Source organism: Thalassophryne amazonica, chromosome 5 (assembly GCF_902500255.1).
Source record: "Thalassophryne amazonica chromosome 5, fThaAma1.1, whole genome shotgun sequence".
In the NCBI taxonomy this organism is placed as follows: domain Eukaryota; kingdom Metazoa; phylum Chordata; class Actinopteri; order Batrachoidiformes; family Batrachoididae; genus Thalassophryne; species Thalassophryne amazonica.
The window spans coordinates 126,044,844-126,057,147 of record NC_047107.1 but is presented as its reverse complement, the minus strand read 5'-3'; the positions used below and the strand labels follow the sequence as shown (position 1 = coordinate 126,057,147).

Genomic DNA, 12,304 nt, shown 5'->3' with positions numbered 1-12,304 from the left:
AATAAAACATCGACAGCTTAGATGACCCCATGCCAATCTGCCTGTGCATATTGGCATGGGGTCATCTCAGCTTCTGACAAGGTTAGAAAATTTCTAAATTTCAGAAAATATTACTCCAAAAACACAAAAATTCCCTCCTACAATTTCACCCCAATTCTGCCCCAGATATCACCAGAATGCACCATTTGCATCCTTCTATATCACCATTTTCTGGGGGGGCATGCCCCCAGACCCCCCTAGTTGCTTCGCAGCTATGCTGCGAGGTGGTAGGCTTGGCACCGAAGTTTTCTGAGGGGCACCAAACTTTTCAGATTTTGGTGCTCTTAAGGCACACAACTATTTATTCTAAAAGGCAAACCCTGACTACCGAAGCATTTTAGTCGGTGCCACAAAAGAACCGAAGTTCAGTACCCAGCCCTAACAGGTGATAAAATCTTGGTCAGAATTATTGGTACCCTTGAATTTTAAGTACCAATTTTAAAATTGTTCATAAGTAATTGCCAATGATCCATTCATTCTTTCACTTTTTTTCTGAACATGCTTAGTCATGCACATTATCCAGTTTTATATGATTGCAATATTCACTAAAATTTTCTGAAGCATAACCAGGTGCAAATGTGACTTGGTACCAAGTCCCACAATGACTGGACCAGGCAAAAGTGATACCAGCATACAGCTGGTATTCTGGTACCAGCATCCAGAAAGTATTCACAGCGCTTCACTTTTTCCGCAGTTTATGTTACAGCCTTATCACAAAACGGAGTAAATTAAGTTTTCCCTTCAAAATTCTACTCACAACACCCCATAATGGCAGCGTGATCCAAATGTGTTTTTTTTATTTTTGCAAATTTACACACACACACACACATATATATATATATATATATATATATATATATATATATATATATATATATACAGTAGTGTTCAGAATAATAGTAGTGCTATGTGACTACAAAGATTAATCCAGGTTTTGAGTATATTTCTTATTGTTACATGGGAAACAAGGTACCAGTAGATTCAGTAGATTCTCACAAATCCAACAAGACCAAGCATTCATGATATGCACACTCTTAAGGCTATGAAATTGGGCTATTAGTAAAAAAAAAAAAAAGTAGAAAAGGGGGTGTTCACAATAATAGTAGCATCTGCTGTTGACGCTACAAACTCAAAACTATTATGTTCAAACTGCTTTTTTAGCAATCCTGTGTAGAGCCTGACCGATATGGATTTTTTTGTGGCCGATGCCGATAACGATATTTGGATGAAAAAAAATGCAGATAATCAATAAATCGGCTGATTTATCAATAGCCGATAAATCAGCCGATATTATCATTATTATTATTTTTTTAAATGAATAAAATGTTCTTTTTTGGACCCTTAACAAAAAAGGTATGAGCTAAAAGCTGATGCTTTGTCCTCATATTGTTTAACTTACTTGTATGCTTTTGTCAGCCGATCAGTGCAGTGTGACTGCGAACTACGGGGGCCGGTGATGAACACATTTAAGCAGGGGTGTAAGCAGCTCTCAGTTGAATGGAGTCAGAGCTCCATCTACTAGACAAACAGTGCAAGGACATTATACATTGCCGACACAAACATTATTTGAGTAACTGTTCTGTCTGAGAAATTATCAGCAAAATTTCGGCCGATAGTGAGTACTTTGAAAAGGGCTTATATCGGCCAGGGGAGGTGATGGTCTAGTGGCTAAGGTGTTGGGCTTGAGTCCAGAAGATCATGGGTTCAAATCCCCACCTGACTGGAAAATCACTAAGGGCCCTTGGGCAAGGCCTTTAATACCCTATTGCTCCCGGTGTGTAGTGAGCACCTTGCATGGCAGCACCCGGACATCGGGGTGAATGTGAGGCATAATTGTAAAGCGTTTTGAGCATCTGATTCAGATGGAAAAGCGCTATATAAATGCAGTCCATTTACCATCTTCGCTGTGGGCTGTGGCTTGAATTCAGAGTTTGGGGGTCGTCTCACAAACTGTCTGCGGCCCTTGGACCCAAAAAGAACAATTTTACTGTCATCAGTCCACAAAATATTCCTCCATTTCTCTTTAGGCCAGTTGATGTGTTCTTTGGCACATTGTAACCTCTTCTGCACATGTCTTTTATGTAACAGAGGGACTTTACAGGGGATTCTTGAAAATAAATTAGCTTCACACAGGCGTCTTCAAACTGTCACAGCACTTACAGATAACTCCAGACTGTCTTTGATCATCCTGGAGCTGATCAATGGGTGAGCCTTTGCCATTCTGGTTATTCTTCTATCCATTTTGATGGTTGTTTTCTGTTTTCTTCCACACGTCTCTGGTTTTTTGTCCATTTTAAAGCATTGGAAATCATTGTAGATGAACAGCTTATAATTTTTTGCACCTGCGTATAAGTTTTCCCCTCTCCAATCAACTTTTTAATTAAACTACGCTGTTCTTCTGAACAATGTCTTGAACGTCCCATTTTCCTCAGGCTTTCAAAGAGAAAAGCATGTTCAACAGGTGCTGGCTTCATCCTTACATAGGGGACACCTGATTCACACCTGTTTGTTCCACAAACTTGACGAACTCACTGACTGAATGCCACACTACTATTATTGTGAACACCCCCTTTTCTACTTTTTTTTACTAATAGCCCGATTTCATAGCCTTAAGAGTGTGCATATCATGAATGCTTGGTCTTGTTGGATTTGTGAGAATCTACTGAATCTACTGGTAGCTTGTTTCCCATGTAACAATAAGAAATATACTCAAAACCTGGATTAATCTTTTTAGTCACATAGCACTGCTATTATTCTGAACGCTCTCTCTCGCTCTCTCTCTCTCTCTCTATATATATATATATCTATATATATATCTGTATATATATATATATATATATATATATATATATATATCTATCTATCTATCTATCTCTATATTTATCTCTATATCTATCTCTATCTATCTATCTCTATATATCTATCCATATATATCTATCTCTATATCTATCTATCTATATATATCTATCTCTATATCTATATATATATATATATATCTATATATATATATATATATATATATATATATATATATATATATATATCTATATCTATATATATATATATATCTATATATATATATATATATACACTCAACAAAAATATAAACGCAACACTTTTGGTTTTGCTCCCATTTTGTACGAGATGAACTCAAAGATCTAAAACTTTTTCCACATACACAATATCACCATTTCCCTCAAATATTGTTCACAAACCAGTCTAAATCTGTGATAGTGAGCACTTCTCCTTTGCTGAGATAATCCATCCCACCTCACAGGTGTGCCATATCAAGATGAAGATGCTGATTAGACACCATGATTAGTGCACAGGTGTGCCTTAGACTGTCCACAATAAAAGGCCACTCTGAAAGGTGCAGTTTTATCAAACAGCACAATGTCACAGATGTCGCAAGATTTGAGGGAGCGTGCAATTGTCATGCTGACAGCAGGAATGTCAACCAGAGCTGTTGCTCGTGTATTGAATGTTCATTTCTCTACCATAAGCCATCTCCAAAGGCGTTTCAGAGAATTTGGCAGTACATCCAACCAGCCTCACAACCGCAGACCACGTGTAACCACACCAGTCCAGGACCTCCACATCCAACATGTTCACCTCCAAGATCATCTGAGACCAGCCACTCGGACAGCTGCTGAAACAATCGGTTTGCATAACCAAAGAATTTCTGCACAAACTGTCAGAAACCGTCTCAGGGAAGCTCATCTGCATGCTCGTCGTCCTCATCGGGGTCTCGACCTGACTCCAGTTCGTCGTCGTAACCGACTTGAGTGGGCAAATGCTCACATTCGCTGGTGTTTGGCACGTTGGAGAGGTGTTCTCTTCACAGATGATGCGAAGGAGATGTGTTGCACTGCATGAGGCAAATGGTGGTCACACCAGATACTGACTGGTATGCCCCCCCAATAAAACAAAACTGCACCTTTCAGAGTGGCCTTTTATTGTGGGCAGTCTAAGGCACACCTGTGCACTAATCATGGTGTCTAATCAGCATCTTGGTATGGCACACCTGTGAGGTGGGATGGATTATCTCAGCAAAGGAGAAGTGCTCACTATCACAGATTTAGACTGGTTTGTGAACAATATTTGAGAGAAATGGTGATGGTGATATTGTGTATGTGGAAAAAGTTTTAGATCTTTGAGTTCATCTCATACAAAATGGGAGCAAAACCAAAAGTGTTGCGTTTATATTTTTGTTGAGTATATCTATATATATATATAGATATATCTATATATATAGATATAGATATAGATATATCTAGATATAGATATATCTAGATATATAGATATATAGATATATCTATATATAGATATATCTATATATCTATATATATATAGTGAGGAAAATAAGTATTTGAACACCTACCAACCAGCAAGAACTCTGGCTCTCACAGACCTGTTAATTTTTCTTTAAGAAGCCCTCTTATTCTGCACTCTTTACCTGTATTAATTGCACCTGTTTGAACTTGTTACCTGTATAAAAGGCACCTGTTCACATACTCAATCAATCACACTCCAACCTGTCCACCATAGCCAAGACCAAAAAGCTGTCTTAAGGACACCAGGGACAAAACTGTAGACCTGCACAAGGTGGTGATGGACTACAGGACAACAGGCAAGCAGCTTGGTAGAAGACAACAACTGTTATGATTATTTATTAGAAAGTGGAAGAAACACAAGATGACTGTCAATCTCCCTCATTCTGGGATTCCATGGAAGATCTGACTTTGTGGGGTAAGGATGATTCTGAAAAGCTCAGAACTACACAGGAGGACCTGGTCAATGACCTGAAGAGAGCTGGGACCACAGTCACAAAGATTACATTACAAACACATGATGCTGTCATGGTTTAAATCCTGCAGGGCAGCAAGGTCCCCCTGCTCAAGCCAGCACATCTCCAGGCCTGTTTGAAGTTCACCTGTGACCATCTGGATGATCCAGACGAGGCAGGGGAGAAGGTCATGTGGTCAGATGAGACCAGAATAGAGCTTTTTGGAATCAACTTCACTTACCATGTTTAGAGGATGAGAACAACCCCAAGAAAACCATCCCAACCGTGAAGCATGGGGGTGGAAACATCATACTCTGGGGGTGCTCTTCTGCAAAGGGGACAGGACGACTGCACCGTATTGAAGGGAGGATGGATGGGGTCATGTATTGCGAGATTTTGGCAAACAACCTCCTTCCTTCAGTAAGAGCATTGAAGATGGGTCATGGCTTGGTCTTCCAGCATGACACACAGCCCAAACACACAGCCAGGGCAACTAAGGAGGGGCTCCGTAAAAAGCATTTCAAGGTCCTGGAATGGCCTGGTCAGTCTCCAGACCTGAACTCAATAGAAAATCTTTGGAAGGAGCTGAAACTCCAAATCTGAAAGATCTAGAGAAGATCTGTATGGAGGAGTGGACCAAAATCTGCTGCAGTGTGTGAAAACTTGGTCAAGAACTACAGGAAACGTTTGACCTCTGTAATTGCAAGCAAAGGCTACTTACTGTACCAAATATTAACATTGATTTTCACAGGTGTTCAAATACTTATTTGCAGCAGTAACATACAAATAAATTATTTAAAAAAAATCATACATTGTGATTTCCAGATTTTTTTTTTTTTTTTTTTTTTTTTAGATTATGTCTCTCACAGTGGACATGCACCTAAGATGAAAATTTCAGACCCTTCCGTGATTTCTAAGTGGGAGAACTTGCAAAATCGCAGGGTGTTCAAATTCTTATTTTCCTCACTGTATATACCTAGAAAAAAAATCACACGTGCGTAAGTATTCACACCCTGTGCTCAATACTTTGTTGATGCATCTTTGGCAGCAATTACAGTCTCAAGTGTTCTTGAATATGATGCCACAAACATCTTTAGGCAGTTTTGCCCATTCCTCTTTGCAGCAGCTCTCAAGCTCCATCAGGTTGGATGGGGAGCGTCGTTGCACAGCCATTTTCAGATCTCTCCAGAGATGTTCAATCAGATTCAGGTCTGGACTCTGGCTGGGCCACTCAAGGACATTCACATAGTTGTCCTGAAGCCACTCCTTTGATATCTTGGCTGTGTGTTTAGGGTCATTGACCTGCTGAAAGATGAACCATCGACCCAGTCTGACGTCCAGAGCGCTCTGGAGCAGGTTTTCATCCAGGATGTCTCTGTACATTGCTGCATTCATATTTCCCTCAATCCTGACTAGTCTCCCAGTTCCTGCTGCTGAAAAACATCCCCACAGCATGATGCTGCCACCACTATGCTTCACTGTAGGGATGGTGCCTGGTTTCTGTCAAACATGACCCCTGGCACACCAAAGAGTTCAATCTTTGTCTTATCAGACCAGAGAATTTTGTTTCTGATGGTCTGAGTCTTTCAGGTGCCTTTTGCCAAACTCCAGGTGGGCTGCCATGTGCCTTTTACTAAGGGGTGGCCTCGGTCTGGGCACTGTACCACACAGGCCTGATTGGTGGATTGCTGCAGAGATTGTTGTCCTTCTGGAAGGTTCTCCTCTCTCCATGTAGGAATTCTTGAGCTCTGACAGAGTGACCATCGGGTTCTTGGTCACTTCCCCGACTAAGGTCCTTCTCTCCTGATCACTCAGTTTAGACGGGTGACCAGGAAGAGTCCCGGTGGATCTGAACTTCTTCCATGTATGGATGTGCTCATTGGCACCTTCAAAGCAGCAGAAATGTTTCTGTACCCTTCCCCAGATTTGTGCCTTAAGACAATCCTGTCTCAGAGGTCTGCAAACAATTCCTTTGACTTCATGCTTGGTTTGTGCTCTGACTGTCAACTGTGGGACCTTATATGTAGACAGGTGTGTGTTTTTTTTTTTTTTTTTTAATCCTGTCCAATCAACTGAATTTACCCCAGGTGGACTCCAATTAAGCTGTAGGAACATCTCAAGGATGATCAGTGGAAACAGGAGGCACCTGAGCTCAATTTAGAGCTTCATGGCAACGGCTGTGAATACTTATATGTACATGTGATTTCTTATTTTTTTATTTGAATAAATGTGCAAAAATCTCACAAAAAACTTTTTTTTGCATTGTCATTAGGAGGTATTGTGTGTTGAATTTTGAGGAAAAAAAAAAAGAATCTCATCCATTTTGGAATAAGGTTGTAAAGTACCAAAATGTGGAAAACGTGAAGTGGTGTGAATACTTTCGGGATGCACCGTAACTCCTGGCTGCAGATGGTGACAGTTGTATAAGGTGGTGACTGCAGCACCAATGCGTGTTTCTAAAGCTGACCTGTGAATATTCTGGCATGTCAAGCTGTAACAACATGTTAATATGGCATCCTAGACTTATATAGGCTTAGAGCATGATGTTACTGCCACCATGCTTCACCGGTCATACGCTGTTATTGGTGCTGAATTCCCCATGTTTACTCAGTTTATAACCTCTGGTCATTGTGGTCAGACAACTCATATCTCTCGCCTGACCATAAACATTACCTCTAAATTATTATTTTTTTTTTTTCCTTTGTCCATGTGGTCAACTGCAATCTTTATTTGTGCCTGAAGATATTGGTAGTAGGGGTTTGTGTTTCGGACAGTAGCCTCTCAGTCCAGGCCAGCGTAAAAGTGGATTGACTGTCGACACTGATCATAGCAGGCCTGTGCCTTTATGGTTTCTGCTTTGTTCCTAGCTGTCCAAATCTATTTCTGTTCATCTGAGGGTAACAGTTTGCCTGGAAGACCTGGAAGAAGACGCAAAGTGGCTATACCTCCCAATAGCTTGGACTTGTTTACAACCGTGTGAATGGATTATCTTGGAATCTGCATGTATAGAAATGGCTCCAAGAGACATTCCTGACTTGTATTTATGATCTTCTTCGATTTGCACTGGGCTCATTAGACTCCCATTCTACTGCACGCTGGTCCATAATGAATGCTGTCATCCATGATCAGTGATAGAATGTAATGCTGTTTCTCAAGCACTGGGTTCACCTTTCGGTTCAGATTCTGTGTCACAGCCACATGGAGAAAAAGTTTAGTTTCCTTTTTTATTTTTATTCTTCTTGATAAAATATGCAATTTTATAAATATGTTAAAAATATCTTTCCAAAACTATTTAAACCAGTCCCAAGTCACAGTTCCTGAATCCTCGCAGTGTCCACCCATGGTTATACTCCACAACTGCTCAGTTCAATGTAAAACAAACAAATCCTGCTGTTCCACCCCACGCCAGTAGGGGAGACTGCTCTTCAGATGAGCAGTGAGAATCCACTCCAGGCCTCCTGAAATCCAATGCCCACAGCTGATGGGGAAAAACAAGCAATTAGTAACCAGCAAACGTTCCGGTTATAGTTTGGCTCCTTCCCTTCAGTGCATGTCGCAAGTTGGCTGATCTGTAAAGCATTGCAATCATCGATGCCAGTCCTTCCTTCCTGGTCAAAGCATGGTGAACACACATGGGGTGGGACCTCGGACAACCTGATGACATGCCACAGAATAAACGCCCACACACATCCATCATTTGCTAAGGGTAGTTCCCTTTATTTAGAATAACGGTGAACGTCCAGACTAGCCCCAGCCAAACTGCACCAGGAGGCCTGTTTTTTGGCCACACAAGGAAGCCTACAAGAGTCATTCTTACCAGGAACTGGATCCATGATGAACCAATAGAATCACAGATGCCAGAGTGAGGCAGTTAGCAGCAGGTGCCATTGATTTGATACACCCATGATCAAGTAAATGCACTACACGATCATGATGGCACAATGATCCATACATGTCGTTCACACAATACACTGCACACATGTGAAGCCCCGTACAAACCCATGGCCCAATACAGTGTGACACTTCCCCTACCTTAACAGTAGTCATCCCAATAACATCTTAGTATCTGTACCCGTCTGGTGGCCTACCCTGAGTGCATCTCTGTAATTGGCATACAGGGGGCTATGTTCAATTCCTGCGCTGCAGGGGGAGCCTTCTTGCAGCACAACTGGCACATCCCACTCTTGACCTACAGGAGGGGCAATTGCTATAGGCACAAAGGTTAGAGGTAACAATAAAGGAACTAGACCTGGCACTTTAGGGGTCTTGGTTCTTCTACATCCTTAGTTTATTGCAGTGGATCAGAGGGACTGAGAGGACCAGACTGAAGATGGTTGTGATAGATTGGGGCTTTCAGAACTACTGACCTATTAACCTAAGGGGGTATATCCAGAATTTTGACCGTGTTGATTTCAGAAAACCTACCTAGAATACCAAAGTATTTAAAACTTGTTCCACATTCTTGAAGATTTTTTTTAATGGATGTATGAAGTAAAATCATTTCTGTAAACTTTGGAGCACCACTATAGGTATTGTTCATGCCCACTGTTACACATTTTTCCAGTTTTATTTCAGTTATGTAGAATTAATACGGGAAACAAACACTTTTACTGAATGATGCCGCGGTAAGTATGCCTGCTATCTGAAATTCTGTGGTTCTGCACAGAACTGCTTTTCAAAAAAGCCAATGTGTTGCTTTGCTAATTCACAGGTGAGGCCTTCTAGATGTAGTAGCATGCAATTAGCAATGTAATGTCTGTTTTTGTGTTCCTTGTCATGTTTTCTTAAATTTGATTCTGTCCATAGTTCATGTTTTAGTTTCTCAGTAGACTTGTTGTCTGCCAACATTGTAGGAACAGATTTATTTAGCATTTTATCTTTGTTTTTAACTCTACCTCTGTCTTGTTTCTCTCATCTTTCTTTGAATCTTTCTCTCTTTCTGGATTTCTGTATTTGTTTTCTTTCTGTCCTCTGCATGGTGCATGTTCTGTTCATGTTGGATGGACCAGTTTGTAAGTGTGATCCTCAGTTTCTTACTGGACCATGAAATTGACTGACCTTGTTCATTAATGAAAACTAGAACATTACATTTTGCTGTGCATACCTCCACCAAGGCCCAAAATATGCATTGCTTTGTAAAAAAAGTAATTTTGTAATATCTTGGTATCGTAGTCCCCAATATACTGAGAGCCCCAACCGCCCACACTCATTTACTTACATTAAACGGGTCCTACTTAAAGTAGACCTGCATTGAAATAAATGTGGTCAGATTTCAGAAAGAAATAGCTGATATGTATTTATAAGACCCTTGTGAATGCAGTAAAGTAAATCTGTAAGCCCAAATTTGTAATTCGGCGGAGAAAGCTTTGTTTAAAAATGACAAATTTGCAGCTAAAATTTAGCCCTCCACGAAAACAGTTTGTACATCCGGATCATTTCCATGACGTCGGGGACAAGATGACACGCTCCCGCATTCAGTCCGATCCCGCATTGAAATTGATTTTATCTGTTAGTAATGTTACTGTTATACACATCCTGGTTTCAACATCCAAAAGTAAGCTGCAATGAATGCGAGATACAGCTCTGCATGCTCAGATCAGCGGCGACATCGACAGCAGGCGCCGTTCTTCCCCGACGCCTCGTTCTCACTGCCTCTGATGCGCTTACCGAGTGCATGCGCTCGTTAAATTCCGCCGCGGGCCACTCACACCCCCATGTCTGCTGTGCAGTCGCAGACACGGCTCTGTCTACTGAATGGAGGTGCAGCCAACTTGGCACAAGTCCAGAGACTACGCTTGCCGTTTTGATGCGGAGCGCCCGGTGACACCTGTTGCTCGCAAGGACAGACTTCTTGCGGCAAAATCCGCAGCGCCGCACGTCTCGGTAATCGGAGCCGCAGAGCTCCGTGGCTGCTGAGAGAGGTTTATATCTTTTTAATGACTTGAATTCTTTGCGGGTCTCGCCTCCGTGCCCTGCGACATAACACCCGAGGCGAAAGACAGTCGATTTTCAATGCAACACCACTCAATCAAACAGGCGTATGAAAAGTCCCCAAAAATAATTTTCAAGCACAAATAAAAGAAATGTGTACTCACCAAACGTGCGGCAAGACAATATGAAGTTTTAAAAAAAGTAGATCCTTCCGTATAAGACAAGAAAAAGGTGCAGATGCAAACTGACGTAAATCCACAAATTACAGTTGGCATGCGCAATGCATGCTGGGATAGGGTCTTTTCCCTGACGTCTCGGCAGCGTTCCGGATGTGATGACAGTTTTGCGGAGGGCTAAATTTTAGCTGTAAATTTGTCATTTTTAAATGAAGATTTCTCCGTTGAATGACAGATCTGGGCTTGCAGATTTACTTTACTACATTCAGAAGGATCTTGTGTGTAAATGCATTAAGTGCATTTATTTCAGTGCAGGTCTACTTTAATGTGCTGACAGTCTGAATTCTGGCCCTGGGCATGTGCTAATTCAGAATCAGAATAGCCTTTATTGGCCAATTAGCTACAAGAATACAAGGAATTTGACTCTGGTTTGAACTGCACTCTCTGTACCAGAATATATAAATATACACTAAATAATTCATAATCAAAAAAGTGCAAAAAAAAAAATGTGTGCAAAGGAGAACAGACAAACAGATTGAAGTTGTACATGAGGTATGCGATTTAGTGAGTTTTTTGGCAGGTTAAGTTGTTCATCAGTGTGACAGCCTGTGGAAAGAAACTGTTTCTGTGTCTGGTTGTTTTGATGTACACAGCTCTGTAACATCAACCAAAGGGGAGGAGTTTAAACAGTTTGTGTCCAGTGTGTGAAGCGTCTGCATAGATGTTACCAGCTCACTTCCTTGCCCTGCACCGGTATAAGTCCCGGATGGAGGGCAGGCTGGCTCTGATGATTTTTTTTCTGCAGACCTGACAGTTTGTTGAAGTCTGTGCCTGTCATGTTTGGAGGCAGAGGGAAACCAAACAGAGATGGAGATCAATCAATCAATCAACTTTTTTTTTATATAGCGCCAGATCACAACAGACAGTTGCCCCAAGGCGCTCTATATTGTAAGGCAAGGCCATACAATAATTATGAAAAACCCCAACGGTCAAAACGACCCCCTGTGAGCAAGCACTTGGCTACAGTGGGAAGGAAAAACTCCCCTTTAACAGGAAGAAACCTCCAGCAGAACCAGGCTCAGGGAGAGGCAGTCTTCTGCTGAGACTGGTTGGGGCTGAGGGAGAGAACCAGGAAAAAGACATGCTGTGGAGGGGGGCAGAGATCGATCACTAATGATTAAATGCAGAGTGATGCATACAAAGCAAAAAGAGAAAGAAACAGTGCATCATGGGAACCCCCCCACAGTCTACGTCTAAAGCAGCATAACCAAGGGATGGTCCAGGGTCACCTGATCCAGCCCTAACTATAAGCCTTAGCAAAAAGGAAAGTTTTAAAGAGATGCACAGGACAGACTGGATGATGAATGTGTAG

General features: G+C 41.5%; 1 protein-coding gene across 3 annotated transcripts in view; it reads left to right on the top strand.

Moving 5' to 3' along the window:
• abca2 (ATP-binding cassette, sub-family A (ABC1), member 2) overlaps positions 1 to 12,304 on the top strand; it is a 178,220-nt gene that overhangs the window by 45,392 nt on the left and 120,524 nt on the right. For 2 of the 3 annotated variants that reach the window (XM_034171302.1, XM_034171300.1), the window contains exon 3: positions 9,835 to 9,837. The exons of the other annotated variant lie outside the window; for it this stretch is intronic. In XM_034171302.1, coding sequence (XP_034027193.1) covers positions 9,835 to 9,837 — 3 coding nt within the window. The remainder of the gene's footprint in view (positions 1 to 9,834; positions 9,838 to 12,304) is intronic. 3 annotated transcript variants of the gene reach the window in all.